General features: G+C 41.0%; 2 protein-coding genes across 2 annotated transcripts in view; both read right to left on the bottom strand.

The window, feature by feature from the left end:
- Positions 1 to 19,602, bottom strand: part of OTUD7B (OTU deubiquitinase 7B) — a 52,102-nt gene extending 32,500 nt beyond the window's left edge. The window contains 1 exon segment of the mRNA XM_032397039.1: positions 19,309 to 19,602. The gene's annotated coding sequence lies outside the window, so the exon portion shown is untranslated.
- Positions 19,603 to 24,152: 4,550 nt separating this feature from the next.
- On the bottom strand, positions 24,153 to 25,844 carry LOC116627294 (propionyl-CoA carboxylase beta chain, mitochondrial-like; the record flags this gene model as incomplete). The annotated part of the gene is made up of 1 exon (XM_032397040.1): positions 24,153 to 25,844. A coding segment is annotated over one exon (1,485 nt), but the record flags the coding sequence as incomplete, so codon positions are not given.
- Between the last annotated feature and the right edge of the window lie 943 nt (positions 25,845 to 26,787).

Below are 26,787 nucleotides of genomic sequence, written 5' to 3'. Positions count from 1 at the left end.
ACAGAAACTCCAACCCAGGATATCCTGAGACCCAAATAATTTTGGGTCTCTATTTGGGTCTCTTTCATCTGTATGGGTTGTGCCATTTGTGGTAATAATTTTTCTTTTATTTATTTATTTTTAAAAGATCTTATTTATTTATTTGTCAGAGAGAGAAAGAGCACAAGCAGGGGGAGAGGCAGGCAGAGGGAGAAGCAGGCTCATATCTGAGCAGGGAGCCCCATGCGGGACTTGATCCCAGGACTCTGGGATCATGACCTGAGCTGAAAGCAGATGCTTAAGCGACAGAGCCACCCAGGCATCCCAATAATTTTTCTTTTAAAAGCAACAGAGCCTCGGGTACCTGGGTGGCTCAGTTGGTTAAGCATCCAACTCTTGATTTCTTCGGCTCAGGTCATGATCTCAGGGTTGAAACACCCAGCGCAGAGCCTGCTTAAGATTCTCTCTCTCTCTCTCTCTCTGCACCACCCTCCCCGCCATCATGCACTCTCTCTCTCATTCTAAAAAAAAAAACCTTTTAAACTGCTCTCAGCATAGAGTCTACTTGTCCCTCTCCCTCCCCCTCTGCTCCTCTCCCTGTGCTCTCTCTCTCAAATAAATAAAATTTAAAATAAATAAAAGCAACCACACCTCTTATATTTAAGCACATAAAATTAGTTATAAGCATATAACATAATCTAACTTCTAACTTCTAGTCTACCTAGGAACATAGACTACACACTTCTATTTTTACATAATTAACCCTTCACATTTGGGTCTAATGTGGAACAAGCTTCGTGGTGAGGTGCAGAAAGTCAGTCTACTTTCCTTTTTGGCACTTTGGAATTACAGACTTTAGAACCAGGACATCAGAGATCACTTCATTCCATACCCTCAAATTACAGATGAGAACACTGGTGAGTGAGATTAAGTGACCTGCCCAGAGTCACAGAGCTAACTAGTGCTAAAACTGTGTATAGAACATAAATCTGTTGACTACTACTCTTGTTTTTCCTCTCCAAAGATTTATTTATTTTAGAGAGCACGAGAGAGCTCGTGCATGCACATGAGTGGGGCGGGGGGCAGAAGGGGAGAGAATCTTTAAGCAGACCTTCCTCTTCTCCCCACTGAGCGTGAAGCCCAAAGTGGGGCTCAATCCCTTGACCCATGAGACCATGACCTGAGCTAAAACCAAGAGTCAGATACTTAACGGACTGAGCCACCCAACCACGCCTGTTGACTCCTATTCTAGCAATCTTTACCTGACTTGACATATATTGATGACTTTCAATTCTCCATGTGATCTACTTTGTGGATTTATCTATGAAAAGTTCCTTTCCTTCTGCCACCCAGATAAATCTCTTACTTCTACAGATGTGTACCAAAGAAAAAGATGCATAATTTGGAAATTTAATCACTTAAGCAAACCATATTAAGGGAAATCATCTATATAGATGGTCATGAGGGCATGCTAAAATCAAATCCCCATTTTTGTTTTGTTCATCACCACTAAAGATATAAGCTGGATTTGGAAATATTCTTTTAGCACTATATCCCTGAGGTCTGAAGTTTTGTAGCAAGAGGTTAGGATAAAATTAAGTGTGACAAAGGGATAGATTTTTCTTTTTTTCTATTGATAGTCTGAAGCTATAATAAAGTTCTCATATGCTGTTATGAAATCGCAGCAATAACTAAATTTTGAACAGAATAAGACATAAAATAAAAAACAAGAGAGAAATAAAGCATCAACTTCTAACACATTACTTCTCCCCATCCAAAAGAGTAAATAAAATGCCTGGCAGCATCAAAGCAATCACTTTCCTCACATTCACTCTGATTCATGTTGATTTGTGGGAACGCGACATCTCTTCTTCCTCTTAGGAAGGGCCACCATCAGCACCATAGCACCAGGTCACTGCAATTCTCCCTTAATGAAAACCTTAACTTCCTGACTCAATCATTCAATAAGAACTTAGTAAGGACCCACTCCATGCCAGGCAGTCTACTAAGTGAAGGGATACATAAACCAATAAGTCATCATCCCTGCTTTCTAGAAGTTAATCTAACAGGTTGATTCCAGAGAAAACCCCAAGATAGGTATCAGTTAACTTCCTTTATTCAACACAGATTTACTGAGTTCCAGGCATCGGAGACAGAAAATAATGAAGAGTAAACTTTTAAAAGTAAGAGTCTTTTCAAAATTTACTAAACAATTTGCTCTTCTGAATTATTAAAATCACATGTTCTTCTCCAAGAATGCCAATCATCAGAAGTTGACTGTAAAGGATTTTGATGGTAACACCTAGCTAAATATTTTGGTCAAAGGCACTGTTTCCTTAATCTTACCACTCTATGAGGCCATAATGTCCTAGACTGATACATTTTATCAGTATAGGATCCATAGTAACGGAATGTAGTTGATCTTACCAATGAACTGGAAGGAGTTGTCTCCTATATAGACAGACAGATGCTTCCAGTAGAATGTACTATGTCAAACATATGACAAATCCTGTTTAACTTTCTTGCCACAATAGTGTATATCTAAGGACTATAGGCAACCCTTCCTGATGACATAGCCCCCGGCCAAGTTTTCAGGGTGACAAGTCTCTGCTTTTCCTTTTCCCTTCCACAAAAAGTACAAAAGGTATAAATTAGTACACAAGTCATTTGGCAAATATCCCATTGTCCTCTGAGTTTTTCTCCTTGAAATTACTCCAGGAAACCAATCTTCATTAGAACGAGTCCTATTCCATTAATATTTTTAACATTATTATTGGTAGTGATGGTGGTAATAGCAAATGCTAGCTTTGCAGTTCACAAAATACTTGCAAATATTTTATTCACTGAAAAAAATGCAGAGAATAAAAGGAAACACCATAGGCAACTATCTCAAATATCAATAATCAAACTGAGTTTAACTGGAATTGAAAAGCAAGCATTTTCAACTCTACAACAGGGTCAAGACTCTATTCCTATCAAAAAAGCATACGATTGACCCTAACAAAGCAAAACCACAAATTTCCTTTAAATTAGGCCTAATTGATTCAATTTGTACATGGTAAGACCACAGTTTCAGCAAGACTCTGATAGAAATCTTCAATACCCCGGGACGCCTGGGTGGCTCAGTCGTTAAGCGGCTGCCTTCGGCCCAGGTCATGATCCCAGGGTCCTGGGATCGAGTCCCACATCAGGCTCCTTGCTCAGCAGGGAACCTGCTTCTCCCTCTCTCTCCGTCTGCTTGTGCTCTCTCTGTCAAATAAATAAAATCTTTAAAAAAAAAAAAAAGAAAAAGAAATCTTCGATACCCCAATCCCTTTTCCAAATGCTTTACCCACAGTTAAATGATCAATAAATATTCTTCTAAAGATAAATATTCTTCTAATTATGAGAAAGCTGCCCTAGAAAGACAAACTGACAACACTCCCCATTCAAGTACCTTTAAAGATTTAACTAATATTTACTGTGTACCAATCAAGTACCAAGCACTGGGTTAGACACATCCATATAAATCATCTTATTAACCTTATGTGTCATGCACAGATATGACTAAATCCCAATCCTTAATTGACATGGGTCCCTAAAACCAACTAGTTCTAACACTAACTACCTTGATTCCACCTAATTAATCCCTAGAACTCAACTGGAACTCAGCTTCTCAGTCTCACAAACCTAAACAGCATTACCTAGTGCTTCCTACTAGGTAATGCTTACCACAAAACCTATGTGCCTATTTTTAAGCTGCTAACTCCAGAACAAACACCATTCATCTGAAATATGGCACACGGTGATAATGGACATAACTGAAAACAAGTAACTCTCTTGGATCTCACTAGCTAAAGAATAAACCTAGAATACTAACAAAACTGAATTTTTTTTTAAGATTTTATTTATTCGAGAGAGTGAAAGCGAGAGAGATCACAGAGGGAGAGGGAGAAGCAGACTCGCCGCTGAGCGAGAGCCCTGCATGGGGCTCGATCCCAGAACTGAGATCACGACCTGAGCCGAAGGCAGAAGGCAGACGCGTTAACTAACTGAGCCACCCAGGTGCCCCACAAAACTGAATTTCAGCTGGGCAGAAGACACTGGATTTTATTTTATTTTTTAAGATTTTATTTATTTAAGAGAGAGAACGGGCGAGAGAGAACATGAGCAGGGGGAGGAGCAAAGGGAGAGGGAGAAGCAGACACCCACTGAGCAGGGAGGCCAACGCAGGGCTTGATCCTGGGACTCCAGGATCATGACCTGAGCCAAAGGCAGACACTTAACTAACTGAGCCACTCAGGCACCCCAGATATTGGATTTTAAGTCTTCCCAACCTCAAGACTATTTTCTAGTCTTCCAAATACAGAAAGCCTTCTCTATTTGAATGAACTGCAGAAGGCAAGTTTGACCCAAGAGTCCCCACTCACATACTCACCAGAGAGAACTGAGGGAAAAAGCAAAAAAAAATATTCTGACTGGTATGACCACATTACAATGTTAACAACACATTACTCACCATCACGCTACGAGAAAGCACTTGCAAGTGGGCAAGGAACGTTCAGGAAGCCAAGGAAACAAACAAAACTCTCCCAGTCCTCAAAACACAAACATATCCACATGCCAAAGCAGGTCACACTGTCCAGTTTATACCCAGGTATGAGTGAGTGGAGAGGGAATGGGGAGACGGGAGGGGAAGACAGCAAAAGTATTATTGGGCAGGTGTGCTTGTCAGCACCAACAGATTTCTTTCTTAGACTCATGGAGAACCTTTTTTTTTTTTAATTATGTAAGGGATCCCTTGATTTTTTTTTTTTTTTTTTAAGATTTTACAGAGAGAGAGAGAGCACGGGCGCTCGCACACGAGTGGTGAAGAGGGGCAGAGGGAGAAGCAGACTCCAGACTCCCTGCTGAGCAAGGAATCCCAGCACCCTGAGATCATGACCTGAGCCAAAGGCAGACGCTGACTTAACCGACTGAGCCACTTAGGCACCCCATGGAGAACCTTCTTAAACAAAGCAATACTGGGAGTAGCACCTAGCTTTATAACTTGATTTATTTAAGTAATCACAAAGAACATGCAATATATATCAATGGCAGTGTGTTACAGTGGTTGCATACATTCCCTTTGAAATCCACCAGATCTATGTAAATCCTAGCTCTGTCCCTTTCTTGCTGTGTGACCTTGGGCAAGTTATTTAACTTCTCTGTGCCTTATCAGGGACCTCATCTGATAGTCACTGGGGTATCCTCAGCACCTTCAACAGTACCTAAATATCTTGACTGAATTGACAAATATTTTTATTAACAGTAATAAATATTTTAGATGAATTAATCTGTAAATAGGTATAAGAATACCTACCTATCTTATTGAACAGTTCTGAGTATTAAGTGAGGTGATATATAAAGTCCTTAGTATAACTCATGGTAGGTCTCACCATTAAATAGTAAAGTTTTCTTCTCTTCCCAGCCAGGTCAGAAGTTGTAACAGAAGAGTCATGGCAAAGATTAAAATGGGGTAAGAACTGTAGAAGCCAAGCACTGGAAAATGTTTACTACTAGGGCCCTAGTCATAAAATCTAGGAATATTTCACCTTGGCAGATGAAATTAAATAACAGACCCTTGTAGTAGGTACATAATAAATGTTAGTTGATCCAGATAATGCTATTGTGAGTCTTCAGGTATCTGTCATTACCAGATAAAAGCTTGGCAGAATAGGAAACGGAAAAGAAAAGCAAAGGAAAGAAAAACAGAAGGGAAAAGAAGTGAGACCGAGTCACATCTTAAATATACCAGACTACAAATTTAAAACCAAATACAAAGGATTTTTTAGAAGGCTATTTAATTCTCTAAAAACTTCCCATTAGCGAAAACACTCTATTGATTCACAGTATTTACTGACCTTTTTAGGTAATAAGATCTGTGTAAGTAAATTGTTCTTAACTGCTGACAGGGTAAATAAGCTTGAAAGATCTGGGTCCAAAACTCTCCTCCTCCCTTTACTCCAAAAAGACTGATGGGGCCTTTGAGGCTACCTCACCTACAGCCTGTAACCACAACAACCTATCTACATGCAGAGGGAAAGATACTGCATCTTCAAAATTGGGAGTCAGAGAGTATATGCAATTAAATCCAAAATCGGAAGGAATCTTTTTCCTTGACTATGAAAAACTGAAAGTCAGAAGATAGCTCTAAGGAACGCGGGTCACTGTTGCATTATGAGCCCAACAGTATACACATTTAGTGTCTGAAGATAAGGAAAACCTATGAGAACTGAAAGGGCTTGTGGGTAAACCTCATCATAATGTGGTCTGCAACTTCCCATTTCACTTCCCAGGCATCTCCTCTGTGTTTTTAACCACTTGACCCACCTCCTCTTAAGCAATAGGATATAATAGATCACTGGCCAACAGTCAAAAGAATGGGCTCTACACCAAGTTCTGCAAACTTAAACCAGTCACTTAAACTATGTATTCAGTATTAACTAAGAATGTTGGGCTAGACTCAGCGCTCTTCAAAGGCTTCCACCAAAGTATCCCTTTGGAGAGCAGATGCATTAGAAACCAGCCAAACCCAGCCCTGCTACTGCTACAATCCAGATGGAGAGCATGTGCACTATTATCTACCCTTCCTATAAAAGCAGTTACCAAATTCTATTTACTTTTCTTCAAATCACTGGAACCTCTTTTCTCTCTCTATTACCATCACCCCTGTAGAGACTCCTTTCCCCAGGATTATTATAACAGCTCTACCTGGTCTCTCTTCTTCCACTTTACACTGCATAGCTGAAATCCATTTTCCTAAAATACTCATTTACACATAAAATTCTGTGCTTGGGGATTTTTCACTGTAAGTATAAATTCCTCTGCCTGAGATTTAAGGCCCTCTCCAATTTACCTAACTCTCCAACTTTTATTAATCTTGTTGCTTGTCTACTTGCTCTACCCTCAAAACAAGGCAGGCTTAGTTCACTGTTCTCATGCCTCAAATGCCTTCTGAATGCTCACTGTTCTCATGCTTTGCCCTCTAAACTTACCCAGTCTTCTTTCTCCTCTAAGGTCTAGATTAGCCTAAGTATAAAATTTTCCCCTACCCACTCTCTCTAAACTTCCATATAATTCCTGGGGCACCTGGCAGGCTCAGTTGGTAGACCATGCAACTCTTGATCTCAGGGTCATGAGTTCAAGCCCCACACCGGGAATAGAGCTTACTTTCATTTAAAAAAAAAAAAAAAAAATCTTTGTAATTCTGTACAACTGTACTCCTCATTTGACACTTAGTACCCATGGCTTCGTATTATCTTTTTATGCAAATAATTCAGTCTTCACAATAATTAAGTTCTTCATGACTTTAACTCTTTATTTACTGAAGCCTAACTTTTCAGAGAGCAAATATTCAATAAAATGTTTGCTGTTGAGAGTAATTACTACCTTGGACAAGTCAAATTTTCTGGGCCTCATTTTCCTTACCTAGAAAATGATGACAATGTGTAAATTTCCCTTCAGTTCTAAAACGCTGTATGATGATATACATACTACTCTGTAGTTGTATTTCTTTCTCACATTTCTTTTTTTCTATATATGTATTTATGTATATGAAACTATTTCCCATTTAACACAGAATGTAAATTCCCAAGGGGCCAATTCTCCTACTACTTGTTTAGTTTATTTGCTGGGTAACACTTCCTTAGCATCTCCTTAGAGCATGTTGTCCAAATTCTGGTACACAGCAGGTATTCAGTAGAGAGGAATTTATAGTCTCAAGCTGGCAGCAAACATCAAGAGAAATTTGTGTAGATGATTTTTTTATCCTAATTTCCATAATGAACTAGCATATTACAAAAAACTTCAAAGATGATGTGAGAGAGAAGGAATTTAATGTTGTTAAAATGAGAGGTCACCTTGTGCCAAATAGCTAGGAATTTATTTTAGGCAACCAAAGAAACCAGGATGCAGCAGATATTAAGTCTAACTTTCGAATTCTATTTTCAGAATTCTGAGGAGTTTGGGAAGTCTCTATCCCTAGTCATCAAAAATGGACCAAGCTTTCTTCATGTCAGATAATTTTGTCCTTAGTACTGATGGAAAATTTTAGAAAATGAACACTCGGCCAGGTGAGCTCTTGTTCAAAGAAGACAAAAGCAAATACTCACAAAGGAATTCATAAGAGCAGGTAAGTTTTTAAAATAGATAAGAACTTGCTGTCTAAAATATTTTTGTTAGCAGCATGATATTTTCCCATTGTCTTTCTCAGTTCTTCACATGAGACTACCTTCACATAAAGACCAAGACTTACTAGTACTAAAGGCTCAGAGTTATTAGTGATTCAAAAGACAATAGTAGACCAACTCATTTAAAATGACCCTGACTTTTCAAAGAACTATTTTAGAACACAAAACTGATATTTTCAAAGCTAAATTCTATATATGATGTTTTCCAAGCAGGTATGTGGCCTGGATACAAGTCGGATATAGTTAAGGTACCAGGGTTATAAAGACTTCTAAGCCAGGTTTTGAAGGATGAGAGGAAACAGAACCTCTTTAAATTTTTATACTTATCCCCATTCTTCCATTCCTGTTCCCCAATCCTATTCCACAATATCTGCTAACTCCCACTATCTCTTTGTTTTTTTGCTCTCCACTCCCGCCGCCCCACCCCACCCCCACCCCCCTCACCGCCACTCATCACACCCAGGGCTCCCTTAACCTAAGAACTGTTGGAGAACCATGAAGTAAGAGTCTGGTGCCAGGAGCTAGGGCTCATATCCTCATTCCTGTTAAGTCTCCAAATAAAATCAAAGGCCACAGGTAATTTTCTCTTCCATGGTTTTCCCTACCACCGGATCTCCCTTATCAAGACTTAGAGAGGAGATATGGGGGTGGCACGAAGTGCAGGGTGGCGGGTCATTTACTCAAAGAAACTGTATGCTCCTTAAAGCCAACTCAATCAATTGTATGTAGCTAATGACAGCAGAAGTTTTCATCATAGGCTGATTTCCCACAGTGTACTCTGGCCTACAATCCTTATACATTCCCCGACAACCATCCCCAATATATACTAAATATGTGCTGAGAGATACAAACATTTTATAAAAAAACTTGAGCTTAAGATAACTACAAAAGAAAACTGGTTCCAAATTAAAGTTCAGAAATGCATTTTAGAATTATAAATGGATTTGGGATTATCCACTTCAAAAAGGCCATGATAATGTTCTACAGAATGCCAAGAGAAAATCAAGACTGGATGTATAAGGTTTAACCATACAAAACTGCCAATATTTGACTGCTTTTACCTACAAAATTGCAATTTCATATAGTTCCACTTAATATTTAATTTCTACTTGGCAGGAGAGGGAAGAGCTTCTGTGAGGCCAAAATGATGTTATATTGGGACTCTACCTTCTAGAATTAAAAGCTTCAAAATATTCTGCTAAAATACAATCTGGTTTCAATAAAAAAGGCAAGTGTTAAAAGTATACGTACATACATACATACGAATGTACAAATATGTATATTAGGCTTTCTTCTTTAGGGGCCAAAGAATTCCTGGTTCTCAGCAGTGTTTATGAAGTGAACGGAGAGGCTGCTTTTTCTCAATGCTGGTGTCTTGGTGTCTCATCTCCAGTGAGGGTGTCAAGACCTTGATGACAACAGCAGAATCTGATAGCTAGTGAAATGAGTCTGGCCACAGGAGCACACTGTCTCACCAATGCCATCATGATCAATTCCCAGGAGTTTCCTCACTGGATGATATCACCGATCAATTCCCATTTCATTTCTCAGGGAATGTTTGCTCATCTCCTGCAGGAAGTTAGTCTTGACTACTCTTGCCAATTATGTGCATTTTATTTAATTTTCATTGCTGAAGGTTTCTTTATAAGCTCTATTTTCATGGGGCCACTATCATGCTCATAATTAAACTAACAGGTCATCAATGCAAAGGATTTTTATTTTTTAATTCATTAATTAACCATTTAGTCACTATGCCTACCATGTATAAATTACTGTGGCAAGCCCCAGGAGAGACACGAAGATAAAAGAAACTTCTCTGCTGTCAAGGAGCTCATAGTGTAGTAGAAATGGCATGCCAAGGGCACAAATAAACAAAAATACAAAAATATACAACTACGACCAGACAAGTATGAATAAAATGATAGGAGAATTCAGAAGTGGGAAAGATCATATCCTATTGGAGGTAAAAAAGAATCAGGAAAGTTTTTGTGGAAAATATGGCTTAAACTGGGACTTTGACAGGTAGGATATTTTTTAACAGGACAAGTGAAAAGGGCAATAGAGGTAAGAGGCTTAAAGATTAGATGATTAAGGGAATTAGATCTACATGTAGACACATTTGAAAAACAATGTTGAGGAAAAAATTGCAAAAGGATGCATACAGTACAATTCTATTTATGTAAGATTTCCAAAACTATACGTTGTTTGTGTATATATAATATGTATAAAACATGAAACTGAATGATAGATAGCAAATCAGGCCAGTAGTCATTTCCCAAGAGGAAAGGGGAAAGGATGCAGGTAGGACTTTGCTGTATCTAACATCATATCTTAAACAGAATAAGAGATCTAAGACAAATATGACAAAATGTTAACATCCATTAAATTTGGGTTATGGACTTAAAAATGTCTTGGATTTTTTTGCCCTGGACTTTTCTAAATATTCAAAATATCTCATTATTCAAAATTTTAAGATTAAGAAAGGGCCAGGTGACTGGAAAAACAGTGGAATCATTAACCCAAAAATAATAGTCAGGAGCAAGATAGTTTCCCTAAACTTTCAGGGAACACTTGGTTAGTTCAGCTCTCAACTGAACAGGATTCTTCATATCCCTCAGAGCGTGCACAGAAGGCACTCAGGAACAGGGTGGGGCGAAGGCTGACAGATAAGGACAAGAAACAAGTTTTTATTGCCATCTTAAATCAGATATCCGAGGGAAGTGACGACCATGATCCCACACAACATAAATGCCAGTGTAACCAAGTCATCTCCCCCTCAAAAAAGCCAAGGAAACTTCCAGTTACATAGGAATTCAGATAAAGACTCACTGTGAGTAGTTATGCTATGCCTCCTCTCTCCCCCACTCTCCCCCAAACACTCACAAACAAAAACAAAATGTACCCTTGCCCACTTGACAAAGAATTAAAAATTGGCAATTCTGCTAAAGTGGACAGTTTCCAAACCAAGGCCCGTTTCTGGAGAAGACGTGGACAGAACCCAGAGAAAAGAGTAAAGAAATCACAACTCAGTTAAGTTTTGAGGAAGACTTATCAATGGAAGGTACCCATCCTTCCACATCCCCATGTGTCCCAACTTTCCCCAGGGGAGTCTAAGAACCTCTTAAGATATCCTCCTATCCTGTCCTGTTCTTCTCCAGCAAAATGACTAAAACACAAAACCCAAACTCTCAGTTAGCACTCTAAACCCAAACAATTTCCCTTCACAAAAACCCAGTGAAGGGGCACCTGCCTGGCTCAGTCAGTAGAGCATGCAACTCTTGATCTAGATGTCATGAGTTCAAGCCCCATGTTGGGCCTAGAGCTTGCTTTAAAAAAATTTTTAAAAAAATTATAAAAACCCAGTAAAATTAAAAACACAGGAAAGGAAGATTTAGAATACAAGTGTAATGATAAATCTGGTCTTTTTAGATAAATATCCTTTTTGTGGGTAACCAATTTATCCAAGCCTATTTCTTCTACCAAAGTTTCATTGGCACAATTTAAAATTAAGTTTAAAAGAAAAGAACTTGAAGGGAATTTAGCAAGAGAGATAATTACATCTGCACACTCAGTAAAACAAATACCTTGACATTCTTCTACAACTGCATCATTACCTCAGATGAATAATCCTAACATCCTATTCACTCCACTCCAGGGTACCCAACTGCCTCAGGTCAGAAGTCCCTATTCCCTGAGGTACTCTCAGGGCAGATCTTCCTCAGTCAGACCTGGGAAAATGCCACTGTTCACTTCGGACTGGTAAAAAACGACAATGGGAGGGAATGTCTTCTAGCACAATGCAGTGTGGCAGAATGTAACAAACACTGGAATGGGACTTGAGAGAATCAGAGAGGTGAAATGACATTTATTAACCTCCAACCACATTATAGCCACTGGAGATTGAATTCCAGACGAAGCTATCACAAAACTACTTCTGTGATCCTGAGTAAATCTCAGGTATGCCCTTTGAAAATGAATGGGTGACTAAGAAACAGTCCCTGTAGTTCTCTGATTCCATGAGTCTACAAACACGATCACTTAATGAGAAATGCGTTACCGTTAAGCATAATAAAGGTATTTAAAAAGCCTTTTGCTCTGTTCTTCTCCAATGTAACCCCCCTACACCACTGACAAAATAATCTTTCTACAACGTGAAATTTACATTCCCCCCCCCATGCTTAAAAACCCTGAAATGCTCATCATACTGCAGCACAAACTAAAGCTGCGCATGATCAGCCTTACCTACTTCTCCAGCCTCATCCCTGCCCTCCAACCCTGTCCTTCAGCCACAATCATTACTTAAAAGTTACCTGAAGAAGTCGGGCTGTTTCGTTCCTTTAAGCTTTTGTTCATGTTGTTTTCTCAGCCTGGAGTGTACTTCTCCCTATCTTCTGTAGGGTACACCCTTAACTCATCTTTCAAGACTCATCTCAAATGTCATCTCCTCTGGGAGGCACTTTCCAACCTCTGCATGCCCAAGGCAGAACTGACCTTTAGGCCCCTACTATCCCCCCTACATTCTTCTATGGCAACAATTACCACACTTCATGACATCTATATATTTATGCATCTGTCTCCTCCCCCTGGACCGTAACTCCTTGCAGGTAGAAACCTTGTCTGACTCATCTGTTTCCTCAGTGCCTAAAACAGTGCTTACAAGGTAAGAGACATTCAAGGGATGTTTGCTGGCATTGGGAGGAAAGGAACAGAAAACAAGAAAGGATAAGGAAGAAGTCAATTAAGATGGCCCGAAGAGTACAGAATAGTGTTTATCACTACCACCATCTCCAGCCTTTTGCTCTTTCCCTAAACTCTAATCTTCAGAGAGCTTATTCATTCCCTTGGCTACAGCTACCACATCCATGCTGATGAACCACAAAACCACACTTCCAAAAGTATTAACCTCTGCCTCTACTCTCTACCAGCTTCAGGTTCATCTCTGACAAATGGATCAGCTTTCTCTTGGGCATTTCATTCCCACTTCATTCTCTTGGGCGTTTCATTCCCACTTCATATCCAATACCTCTCAAACTGAACTCATCAAATTCCCCTAAAAAATGAGGAAACCTTCCCAACTTCCTTATCTCAGTGTCTCAGAAACCCAAGCTTACAATGTCATAGTCATACTTGATGGATCACTCTCCTTCATCTGCTACATCCAGTCCTCACTGACTTTAATTTTTCCTTCAAAATCTTTTTTTTCCCCCTCTTTCTCTCTTATCCCCCCCCCCCCCAACAACTCTAGCTCAGGTCTCATCACCTCATACACCCCAGGAGCCAATCCCCCTTCCCTCCCAGCCCACCTGTTTCCTACTATCATCATATTACTATCCTCCTCAAAAATTCACAGTGGTTCACTATTTTCTATCATTTAAAATCTCAACTTATAAGCCTGCCTCTTAAGACCCCTCTAAAACATAGCTCCAAACCAACCAAACCACCTCTTCCATTACTATTCACTGCTACTCAGGTCAGTCTCATCACTGCCCCAAGAACACCCAAGCCTGGTCCAGGCTTTTGCTTGATCGCTCTCAGCTCCAAAATGAAATGATTTTGTTGTTGTTGCTATTTGCTTCATCTTCACCCCTTGTACCTGATACAATTTTATTTTTTTCAGATCTGGAATAAGTTACAATTCCTTTGTGATAGCATTCATAACTACCTGAGTGCTTTTCTCCCCAAATACATATGGTATGAAGTCTATACTATGCAATCAATAATATAATTTCTCATTTTCTTTGTTTTATTTGTCTGGCATAATAGAGGTTCAATGGGTATTCACTCCTTCCCATACTCCTTACTCCCAACTAGACAGTAAACTCTTCAAGGGCACAAAATCATCATTTTTCCTAGTCCTCCACAGTACCTAGCATAAAACTGAACTCAAAGCAGGTCACCAAAAATAATATAGTAATTTTTCCTATCCAAAACTATTTCTTAGAGAAATAAAAAGATAAGACATAATCCTAAAAAACACAGTTGAAAATTATCCTGAACTAAACTGTATAAATTAAGATTCCTGACTTCCACCTCTGATTTCCACTCAAAAATACTACAATCTCCTGACTCAAGAGGTAAATAATAATCCTGTGCTCATGACATCATAAGCACATAGTTTGGTAATGACTGTGAGAAGGTAGGGGGTAGGCAGGGATGAAGGAAAACAAGTCAACTGAAAGAACAAGGTTGGAAGAACAAGCATGTGATCCTTTGTTTATTAAATGTGAACACTGCTCCCCATTCCTTTTTTTTTTTTTTTTAATTGGCCATATTTTCAAACAACTTTAGTTCAGGAGGAAAAAAACCTGACAGTTTTTTAGCAGAGCTACTATCTGGAAGAGCCTCTACAAAGCCCAAGTCCTCTGAAAAAGCCACCTTCATCTTCAACAATGCAACATAACACAATAGGATTCCTCCAGATACTGTGAGTAAAGACTCATTCTAACTACAACATAGGCATCATCTATAAATCACTTAGGCATAAGGCAAACAGCCCAAGTGGCCACATTGGACCTGTACAGATTTTGAAAAGAAACTGGTCTTCGTTAACATCCTCATATCATCCAGTCTTAATTATCCATAAATGGATTATCCAATTTACAGGATTTCTGAGGCATAATCTTTAAACCAAGTTTGACTGTTCTTCACCAACAGTATACCCTCCTCACCATCAGGTAATATAGGCTTAGAAATGCAAATTCATTTCAACATCAGTATGATCCTCAAAACATTAAAATAAATCTGGCTTAAAAAAATGATGCATTTTCAAACCAAGAAATTTTAATACTAAATTCTGAATTACTTATACTACTATACCCTACAATACCAGAGATAACTGAAAGGTAAATGCACTTAAAACATGATACTGTCCTTACCATTAAGTTCTTGAGGATAATGCAGCCACAGCCCACAGGCTATGTGAGACAGACACAAACAGAGCTCAGCATAGTGAGTAAGGTGAGTAAGGTGTGTGAATACAAAAACTTCTACAAGAAATCCTATGTCTCCTGGGTGATCCCTTTAGGCCAAGATGGTCCAGAAGAGAAACCAAAGAGTTACAGTGTACCGGTGCCGGCCTGACTCCTTGCCCCTGAGTTCCTGGACCAGAAGGCTCACTACTTCTCATTAAATCCATCCTTTGTTCAAGGATCTACAATGACTCTATTGACCCTTCCATCAACACCCAACAGAGTCTGGCCTCTGAGTCCCCTCCACCCTCCTGTTCTACCCATGACTTGACCACCCACATTCTCTCCAGTCCCTCTCATTTATTCCCCCAACAAACACAACTTAGTCATTCATACCATCACTGCACACTGTACATTCTATACTTTCTGCCTGAAGATCTTATATTTTCTTTTACTCTTAACACAGAATAGCTATTTCATTTACTTGAATGCTCACACATATTTCATAGATAAGGATGGACAAGTAAATTGTCCAAATCACATAGTCAAGACTTAACCAAGGTCTACCTAACTCCATTGGCCATGCCTCTTTATGACTCTAATCCACAGCCTCCAAGTCCATTTCAAATTTTGCTGATTCAGAAGTCTTCCCTAATTAATTTCACAGACTCTGTTACTTCACAAGTTTCCTAGCCTTTACATATTCCATTTGTAGCACACTGAACTTGGTTTTGTTTATATGCTGTGTCCTAATGTTAAAGCTTATAACAGTGTGCCTTCCCATTTATATACACCACCTTCCACAACCCTACCCCTGTCCCAAGAGCAAGGACACTTGTTTTTATATCTTTTCTATCTTTCCAAAGCCTGTCACTGGAGCTTGGAGACAGCTTCATCGGCAAGAGTGTTCAATCATTATTCAGCAAGGATTCCTTACTTAAAAAAAAACAAAAAAACAAAAACAGGGGCACCTGGGTAGCTCAGTCAGTTGACCATCTGACTCTTGGTTTCAGCTCGGGTCATGATCTCAGCGTTGTGAGATCGAGCCCCGCGTCAGGCTCTGTGCTCAGCGTGGAGTCAGCTTGAGATTCTCTCTCCCTCTCCCCCTGCCACTCCCACTCATGCTCACACTCTCTCTCTCAAATAAATACATGAATCTTAAAAAAAAAAAAAAGACAAGAAAACTTTCTTCTATCATATTAAAAAATCAACTGAATTTAGGCATTCATAAAACTGCCCTGCATCCATATTCCAGTTATACAGATTTTAATTATCTGAATTTATCAGGGCCTGTTGAGAAGATTTCACAGCTCCTAAGTTTCCACAGGGAAGACACTGCTGAAGCCACACTTCAAAGCACTGTCTCAGGATCTTCCCTTGATGGGATGAATGTCTGGGGTCAAAGAGGAGGTACTCCTTACAAGGAGCCTCACAAGGATCTGCCAGGATCCTAGCATGCTTAAGCATCCTTGAGAAGCTCGAAAACTTTACAACTGGCCCTTAGTGCCCCCATAACAATCTGAAATTTTATTTTTAATACTGTTACTCCATCATGATTTACTTGGTCACATATATTGAATCTCAAACCCCAAACAACCCCTTCTGAGAAATAGGAATAGTGCTAGACTATTAGGCTGCCGTAGGCTTATTCTTACTTATTCAACTGCTTCAATTCCCACCCCACCAGGCACCAAATAATGAATGTAGGGGAAGGCGATATAAATAGAAATAAATACATTTTCTGCCTGGAAGCTCTTTTCTTTTCTTATACTCCTAACAAAGAATAACTACTTCATTTGCTTGGATGCTCATACATATTTTATAAATAAGGATGGAGAAGTAAATTGTCCAAGGTCACATAGTAAATGCCATAATCAAGATTTGAACCAAGTTCTATTTAACTCCATAGCTCATGCCTCTTTATGACTCTAATCCACAGCCTCCAATTTTGCTGATTCCAAAATCTTCCCTAATTTATCTCATTGATATAAATAGAATTTCCCAGACATCACTAATATTGGCATCAACCGACACACAAATTAAAACAATTATTAATAGTCAACAGACTCTGGGAAGGCGTTTCTGATTTTTAAAAATTTGGTTTTACCCTCCAAATCAAATCTTTTTTCAACAGGGGTCCCCAGAAGTAGGAGATTAAGGAAGTAAAGCTTCAGGAATATTTCCAAGTTGTTGGTGACCTAACTCCACCAAGTCCAACTAACAATTACCATTCATTACTGTTCAGCCTGCCTTATACAAGTCAGCAGACAGCCCTTTCCCTGGCAAAGGTTTACATTTTTTTTCCACAAAGGAGTCTCTGGCATTAAATGAAAGGGATAAGTCAAGTCAGGCAACAACAAAAAATTAGTAATAGTTTGGAAATTATCTTCCTTCCATCTTTCCTTCCTGTTTGGATGCTTAATGCCCAAAGTGGATTTCTGTTCAATTCTAAATTATTCATGTTAATGGATAATCATCAGCAGAAAGGTGCTGATAATCCAAAATGGAAAAAAAATCAAAAAATAATCTATTTCAGTTTTGGAAGATCTTTTCAGCATATTTACCTTCTCAATTATTCCTAGCATGAGCTAACATTTGTATTCATTTGCGATCACTAAGTACATAGTAACTGGCCACTTACTCAGGGAGGTGCTCTGCGGCATGCGGGGTAGCTAGTGGAAATTAGAACAAGACTGGTATTCACACTCCAGATGAGCAACATCAATTTCATTTATTTTACAGTGCTGTTCAGCTTTCAAAATATCAATAGACTAGCACAGCAGGTTGGCTCCTAAACTTTAAAAGAACTGTTCAGAAGAACAATGAGGACAAAGAGTATAATTGTTTGCCTATAATGTATTCATTTGTAAATTATGCACAGCAAATGGTTAATTAGAAGTCTGAGTGTCCCTAGTCACCCGGCATAAGTTCCTGCTGTCTTCTCCACCCCAAAAGGAATGCAGCCTCGTTCACTAGGAAAGAAATTTTCTAAATGTTTTTCAAAAATTTGGGATTTGCTATCTATCTTTTTGGGCTAGCCTTACCACTACCTCTTCTTATCCTTTTCTACCTTAGAAATAGATTCTGAAAGACAAAGGGATCCAACCTCCTCAAGGACCTCCTAAATATGCAGTATGACAAGCCAAAGACTGAAAAATTACCAGCTTCTGGTTGTTCTCAAAAGCATTTTACACAGTTATAAAAATATGAGGGAAAAAAAAGTCAAAGTCCTGCTAATTCTTGCTTTTGCATTTATGAAAAGGAACCCCCCTGAAAAGTGTGGGGAGACTCTTTTACATAAAATTTCACCAGTCCACTTCTTTCAACTTAATTTCTGTATCTGTATCGTGCCCAGAGGAACCGCCTAGGTTAGACAGACTACCTAGACGAGAGGGAGGGAGTGGGGGAGGGAGACGGAAAAAGACTCAGGGAGACTCAGGGAGACTCAGAGAGACTCAGAGCTCTGGTCCTTGTGAGCCGACAAGCTAAAAATACGCCGGCCCAGTAAACAAATCCCATTCCATCCCGACCGGAGCCACACCGTTAACCTAGTAATTATGAGAAGAGGAGTGAGATCACGCAGACCCCGGCTTACTCATCAGCAGCTTCTAAAGTTTCCATCGGCTCATGGCAACTTTTCTTTTTTCTAAAGTTCATAAGCCTGCCCTAGAATCAATCTCTCTCTCTCTCTCTCTCACACACACACACACTTTTTCGCTCCCTTCCTCCATTACTGGACGCACCTCAGTTTGGCTACCTATAGGGGAGAACAAGCTTGTTTTCTTTTCGTTGTACTTTTATACTGAGACTTTACAATGAACTTTATCCTACTGTGGGGGTAGGACGGGCGGGGGGTAGCCTGCACTCTGAACCACCTTAAAACTCCACCACCCCTCCCCGAAAGTCTCGCTGACAAGGGGGGGACCGTCCAAACTGCCCAGCACAGCTCAGGAAGGGAGGCCGGGAACGGGGGTGGGGGCTAGGAACGCGGGACGCAGGTGAAAGGGAGGAGTAACGGGGAGAAGGTCGGGACGAAGCAAGGCACAGTCGGGGCGTGCAGGGGGTGCCGGGAGGCAGTGGCTCTGGGAGAAATATAATCAGAAAGGAGAAGGGGGACAGTGGAGATCAGAGGGTCAGAGTTTGGGAGTCTGAAGAGGCGGGAGGGACGGGAGCAGACGGGGGGAGGGTGACAGGGCAGGGGGCTCCGTTACCCTCGCGGCTCCCGGGGCAAGGCCCTAGGCCGGGGCGGAGCGCGGGGCCCGGCCGCCTCTCCTCATTCCTCGGCTGTGACCCCGGGGTCCGGCTGGCCCCTCCCCCGACGACGATGGAGGCGGAGGCGGTGGCGGAGACTGCGACCGCGGCTGTTGCTCCGCACAGGATCAGGAGCTGGAGCCAGACGGCACTGATCAGGACTGGCCTCCCCCAGTGGCTTTTTGCCTGCTCCACACCCCGTCGCCACTCCGACTCAGGCGGCTGGTTCAGGATCGGTGGCTTTCGGCCGTCCGGCCGGAAACTAGCGCCAGTTTCCGGCCGGAGCGGGTTGGTGGTGACACCTAAGCCGCCCCCAGGCCTCCTCCTGCCGGCCCCGCCCCGTAGCAGCCCCGCTTTTAGCGCCGCTCCCCTGGCTGCGGCCGGTTTGGCGCCTGCCCCGCGCGTGACCCCGTGTTTTCCTGGCCAGTGTTCTTAAGGCCTCTGATCTGGAGAGTTCTTGAACCGAAGCTGGAGGGGTACAGAGGGGGCTCTTGAGACTTTGAGGTAGAGTCAGTTGGCTATAGCCCGTTGGGAAGAAGCAGAAAAAGGCGGGTAGTTCTGGAAAAGTGAGGGGTGAAAATACTTTCGAATGAGAAGACTGAAATTCTAGCTACTCTTCGCGGTCATTCTAGACTGACCAGAGGAAAATTAACAATGCTTCTCCCAGGCCGAGTCTCCACCCAGGTTTGCAGTCTTCTTCCGTCACTCGTGAAGTGAACATACCCTTCTCTGTTAACACTCAATACTTACTTGCATAATGATGACATGTCTGCCTTAGCCCAATCGAAAAAAGTTAAGTATCGCTGTTTTTATTAATGCCTTTTAACAGCATTACAGCATAATTCAATTCAAATATTTATTGAGTCCGTACTATGTGCAAGGTACTGTGCTCGTTGATATTGGTGACACAGAAATGAATAAGACATAATTCCAGGCATCAGGGATCTTACACTTTAGTAAAATACATGAAACTATATTATATAAAACAGAACTCACATGTGTGCTATGTGAGTAACAGTGGGCTATGGCTATGAGAACATAAACTTCAGCATATAGCAGACCTTCCATATTTATTGAATGAACAAAAATTAGAATGTGGGCTACTTCTAGTAAGAAGAGCCATTTAATCAAACACAAAATGGGGCCAGCCCCTGCTATAACCTGACCAAAGAAATCCTAAATTTTATTTTTTTTTAAAGATTTTATTTATTTATTTTGACAGAGAGAGAGACAGCGAGAGAGGGAACACAAGCAGGTGGAGCAGGAGAGGGAGAAGCAGGCTTCCCAGTGAGCAGAGAGCCGGACATGGGGCTCGATTTCAGGACCCTGGATCATAACCTGAGCCGAAGGCAGACTCTTAATGACTGAGCCACCCAGGCGCCCCAAGAAAGCCTAAATTTTAATTCAGATTCCTAACATTGTGGCACCTGATCTGCATATTAAAAATGTTTATTGTCTAAATTGTGCCCAACAAATACTGTACCACAACTTTTCCCCTCAGTACTTCCTGAGGTCCTCAGTTTCTTTCTTTTTTTTTTTTAAGATTTTATTTATTTATTTGACAGGGAGAGACACAGCAAGAGCAGGAACACAAGCAGGGGGAGTGGGAGTGGGAGAGGGAGAAGCAGGCTTCCCGCCAAGCAGGGAGCCCGACGCAGGGCTCGATCCCAGGACCCTGAGATCATGACCTGAGCTGAAGGCAGACGCTTAACGACTGAGCCACCCAGGCGCCCCGAGGTCCTCAGTTTCTAAATGGGAAGGGTGGAACGTAGACATTTTGGAATTATCCAGGTCAGGACTAGAAAATGGACATCTGAAACAGGAAACTGCCTAGACAGGCAGCTATATCTCCTGGGGACACCCAAGATTGAGAGTTGATTTAGGGCTGGGCTAAGGCCATACCAAGGCCAAGCAGGTCAGACTGCCTTGCAGGAGGCACACCCAGGACCAACAGTACAAGTTGGAAAGCAGAACCATTTGGCCTGGGCTTCAAGCATCGGGGGACTGCAAATTTGGGCTACTGTTCAGTGGCAAATTTGAGGAAGAGGGTAAAATGAGACTTGGTCATCTAAGTTGATTCTAACTGAACTCCATTGATCACAACCACCCCTTGCTAGCTAAATCTGAGGTAGGAGAACAGATCCACAGATGAGGAGCCTAAAAAATCTAAAGTTATCTTGTTTCACCAAAGCCCTCCCAGGACGAGATTTCGCTAATCTGTTGACTGTGTCTTTCCAGTCTTAACTCCACTACCACCACCTTATTAGAACCAGGTACGGAGTTCAAAGACACTCTCCACCCTCATTACAAGGCAGACTTTTACTTTTGGCAGTGACCACAAAAAGTTTCCAAATTTGAAAGCTGGGCCAAACTCAATTAAGTAACCACAAATTTACAGGCTTGCCTGGAAATTTAGGGGCCAGGAAGGGATGGGGTTGCAGTTGTTTTGTGCCTGTTTCTTGCTCTGACCATCCATCACTCATTGTTGTTTGTGCAATTGCTCAATGGGCTGCTTGTTTTGGGTCAGCCCAGGCTATGTGGGTAGCAGTGTGGTCAGCCAGGCTGGGAGCCAAGCCACCTGGATTCTGGTCCCAGCTCAGCCAGCCCCTAAGCCATTAAGTGACTCCCTTCCTATTCCTATGTGTCAGTTTCTCTGCCTAGAAACTGGGGACCTCTTCTGTAGTGATCTGCAACCATTTGGGCTGTCACTATGCTGAATGTTCAGAAGCAGCTGTCTGATGTCGCTGTCAGTTGCCAGAACACAGCTGATTATTTTTTGCTGCCAGGTAAAAGAATAGTAAAAGAAAGAAAGAAAGAAAGAGCAGCACAGAAAATTCTACCAGTGTACCAGCAACACACCGTCATCTGTCATTCAGTACTATGTTCTCTTCCATCCTAAGGCCTGTTTTTGTTTACTCATTTTAGCAATCTGAAGGGATGCTCCAAGGAGTTCCCTGAGTTTTCATTTCACTTTAAGCAAGAGCAGGGAAAAAAATGGAACTTTGCATTTCACCAGAAAAACTAAAAGGAGCGACTATTTCAACACCAGCTAATGGATAGAGTAAGGGGAAATGTTCAGAGAAAGCTATTTTGCAGCTAACCAGGAAAAAAGAAAAAAAAAAACAGTAATTGTTGCATTTATATGCTTTTGTGGTGGAACAGAAAACCAAACCAAAATAACTTCCTTTTCACTACCACCACTGTAATTTAAACCATGGGTTCTGTGGAGTTTCAAAACAGCGTACTATATGTGCCTAGGAACCTCAGACTGAGAATTTTGGGGATTGAAAACCAAGAGTCTAAAATTTTTTTTAAAAGATTTTGTTTATTTATTTGACAGAGACACAGAGAGAGAGCACAGACAGGCAGAGCGGCAGGCAGAGGGAGAGGGAGAAGCAAGCTCCACAATGAGCAGGGAGCACAATGCGGGGCTCCATCCCAGAACCCTGAGATTATGACCTGAGCTGAAAGCAGCTGCTTAACCGACTGAGCCACCCAGGTGCCCCTAAATATTTTTTTAAATATACACAATTTGGGGCACCTGGGTGGCTCAGCTGGTTGAGCATCGGCTCTGAATTTTGTCTCAGGTCATGATCTCGGGGTTGTGGGATCGAGCCCCACATCCGGCGCTGCTCAGCAGGGAGTCTGCTTGAGATTCTCTTCCTCTGTTTCTGCCCCTCTCCCTGCTGATGCTCTCTCTCTTTCTCTCAAATAAACAAATAAATCTTTAATAATAAATAAATAAAATAAATATCCACAGTTCTTTTTCTTTTTTAGGTATAAAATTGTCATACAACATTATATCAGCTTCAGTTGTACAGCATAATGATTCAATATTTGTGTATGTTGTGAAACGATCACCACAATAAGTCTAGTAGACATCCATTACCATAGTTGCAATCTTTTTCTTGTGATGAGAACTTTTAAGACTCTCTTAGCAACTTTCAAATATGCAATACAGTGTTGTTAACTGTAGTTGCTATGCTTTGCATTATACCCCCAGGACTTACTTATTTTATAACTGCAAGTTTGTATCTTTTGACCCCCTTCACCTGTTGTGTCCCCCCACACACTCCTTTCCTCTGGCAACCAGCAATCTGTTCTCTGTGTCTATGAGTTCAGCTTTTTTGTTTCTTTGTTTTGTTTTGTTTGTTTGGGTTTGTTTTGTTTTGTTTTGTTTTTAGATTTCACATATAAGTGAAATCATACAGTATTTGTCTTTGAGTTATTTCACTTAGCATAATGCCCTCAAATTCCATCTATGTTGGCACAAATGGCAAGATTGCGTGTTTTTATGGCTGAATAATGTTCCAATATATATATGTTATATATAAAACATGTTTGTGTGTGTGTACACACACACACACACACACACACATATATGTATACTGCAATTTCTTTATCCATTCATCTATCGATAGACACTTAGGTTGTTACCATGTGCTTGGCTATGGTAAATAATGCTGCAGTTAACATGGGGTGCATATATATTTTTGAATTAGTGTTTTCATTTTCTTCAGGTAAATACCCAAAACTAGAATTGCTGGATCATCCTATACAGAAATAGATAAATATATAGAAATATATAAATAGAACTATAAATAGTTCTATTTATAATTCTTTAAGGAACCTCTATCCTGTTTTCCATACTGGCTCCACTAATTCAAATTCCCACCAACAGTGCACAAGGGTTCCCTTTTCTCCACATTCTCGCCAACACTTGTTATTTCTTCTTTTTGATGATAACCATTCTAACATGTGTGAGGGGATAGCTCACTGTGGTTTTTTGTTGTTGTTGTTGTTGTTTTGTTTTTTACCAGTTAAAACAAATTTTTAATAAAGCAGATAATTTTACAGTAAGGCATAAATGAAATCTTCCTAGAATTTAATAAACAGCCATTTCAAGTAATTACTGGTATTTATATTTCCAGGTATCGTGATTGCAAAAGGCAGGGATGGGTATGAATGGCCAGGCAGTAATTGGCTCTTGGTTTATTATCCTTTGATTCGTTTACAATGGAATATTTGCATGTTTCCTCCAAGGGCGCTGTACCTTCTTGCTGGCCAAGACATCCAGGTCACAGCAGATTCGGGCTCGTGTAGAGGAAGGCTGGATGATGTCATCCACAAATCCTCTCACTGCAGCAGGAAAGGGGTTGGCAAACTTCTCGATATACTCTGCCTGAGCAGCTTCCACATTCTCATGCCCTTTGAAGATGATCTCCACAGCACCCTTTGCTCCCATGACTGCAATCTCTGCTGTAGGCCAGGCATAGTTGATGTCACCACAAAGGTGCTTGGAGCTCATGACATCATAGGCACCACCATATGCCTTCCTGGTGATGACTGTAACTTTGGGTACAGTTGCCTCAGCAAATGCGTAGAGAAGCTTGGCACCATGCCGGATGATGCCTCCGTACTCCTGGGCTGTGCCAGGCAGAAAGCCAGGGACATCAACAAAAGTGATGAGTGGAATATTGAATGCATCACAGAATCGGACAAAACGAGCCCCTTTCACAGATGAATTAATATCCAAACATCCTGAGGCCACCTTAGGTTGGTTGCCAACAATTCCAACGGTCCTCCCATTCATTCTTGCAAAACCAACAACGATGTTCTTGGCATAATTGGGCATGATCTCAAAAAATTCTCGCTCATCAACAACAGAGTGTATGATGTCCACCATGTTGTAGGCTTTGGTCGATTCCAAGGGGACAATTGTGTCAAGCTCTGGAACCATACGGTCACTGGGATCATGGCATTCGCAGATGGGAGCTGGGTCCTGATTGCTGAGGGGCAGGTAGTTGAAGAACTCCCGGAGATTACACAAGGCATCAACATCATTTTCAAAAGCTCTGTGGGCAACACCTGACATGGTGGTATGGGTCCTGGCACCACCAAGCTCCTCCTGAGTAACATCCTCATTGGTGACAGACTTCACAACATCCGGGCCAGTGATGAACAGGTAGGAGGTGTCCTTTACCATGAACGTGAAATCAGTTAGAGCAGGGGTATACACAGCCCCACCAGCACACGGGCCCATGATCAGAGAAATCTGAGGGATGACTCCAGATGCCAGGACGTTCCTCAGAAAGATGTCTGCATAGCCAGCCAAAGACTCTATTCCCTCTTGGATCCGTGCTCCCCCGGAGTCATTCAGTCCAATCACTGGAGCCCCCACTGTCATGGCCTGGTCCATGATTTTGCAGATCTTTTGGGCATGTGCCCCGGACAGACTACCTCCAAAAACTGTAAAATCCTGACTGAAGACATAAACCAATCTTCCATTGATTCGGCCCCGTCCAGTGACCACACTGTCTCCAGGAAACTTATTCTTCTCAGCAGCCATTCCAAAATCTGCACATCTGTGTTCCACAAACATGTCACTCTCAACAAAACTGCCAGGGTCCAGCAAAAGACTGATCCGCTCTCTGGTGGTTAGCTTTCCCACGGTTTCACGGGGCAGGAGAAGAATAAACAGATTTTTTTTTCCTAATTAAGTGCCTATCATCGCTTCCGTAGCTCTACCGATAAGATTGTGAGGGGAGAAGTACTACTATCTTCTTCTTAAAGTAAACTGACTCCTAGTGATTAAGTAACTAGTCCAAAAGTTTATAGATGTTAAGTGGTGAGTCATCTGGGACCCAGCCAGCTCCCTCTAAAAATCCAGAAGCAAAGTGGAGAGTAGTAAAGCACAATGGTGCTTATCGTCGTTTTCCCCGCCTCTCACTGTGGTTTTGATTTGTATTTCCCTCATGATTACTGACGTTGAGCAATTATTCATGTGTCTGTTGGTCATCTGCATGTCTTCTTTGGAAAAAATGTCTGTTCAAATCCTCTGCCCATTTATCAATCAGATTGGTTTTTTGCTATTGAATTGTATAAGTTCTTTATGTATTTTGGACACTAACCCCTTATTGGAGAGATGATTTTGATTTCCTTTGCTTTGCAGAAGTTTTTAGTTTGATGTAGTTCCACTTGTTTATTTTTGCTTTTGATGCCTTTACTTTTGGAGTCAGAGCCAAAAAATCATTAAGACTGATGTCAAGGAGCTTATCACCTATGTTTTCTTGTAGGAGTTTTATGGTTTCAGGTCTTAAATTCAAGTCCTCAATCCATTTTGAGTTTATTTTTGTGTATGGTGTAAGATATTTTGTGTATTGTGGTCTAGTTTCATCCTTTTTCATGTGGCTGTCCAGCTTTCCCAACATTTATTGAAGAGATTGTCCTTGCCCCCACTGCATATTCTTGCCTCCTTTGTCATATATTAATTGACCATAAATATGTGGGCGTCTTTCTGGGCTCACTATTCTGTTCCACTGATCTATGTGTCTCTTTTTATGCCAATATCTTACTGTTTTGATTACAATAGTTTTGTAATATAGTCTGAAGTCAGGGCGCATGATTCCTCCAGCATTGTTCTTCTTTCTCAAGATTGC

Source organism: Phoca vitulina, unplaced genomic scaffold (assembly GCF_004348235.1).
Source record: "Phoca vitulina isolate PV1807 unplaced genomic scaffold, GSC_HSeal_1.0 scaffold96, whole genome shotgun sequence".
Classification (NCBI taxonomy): Eukaryota; Metazoa; Chordata; class Mammalia; order Carnivora; family Phocidae; genus Phoca; species Phoca vitulina.
Note: the sequence above shows the minus strand (reverse complement) of the source record. Positions and strands in the feature narration are given on the sequence as shown.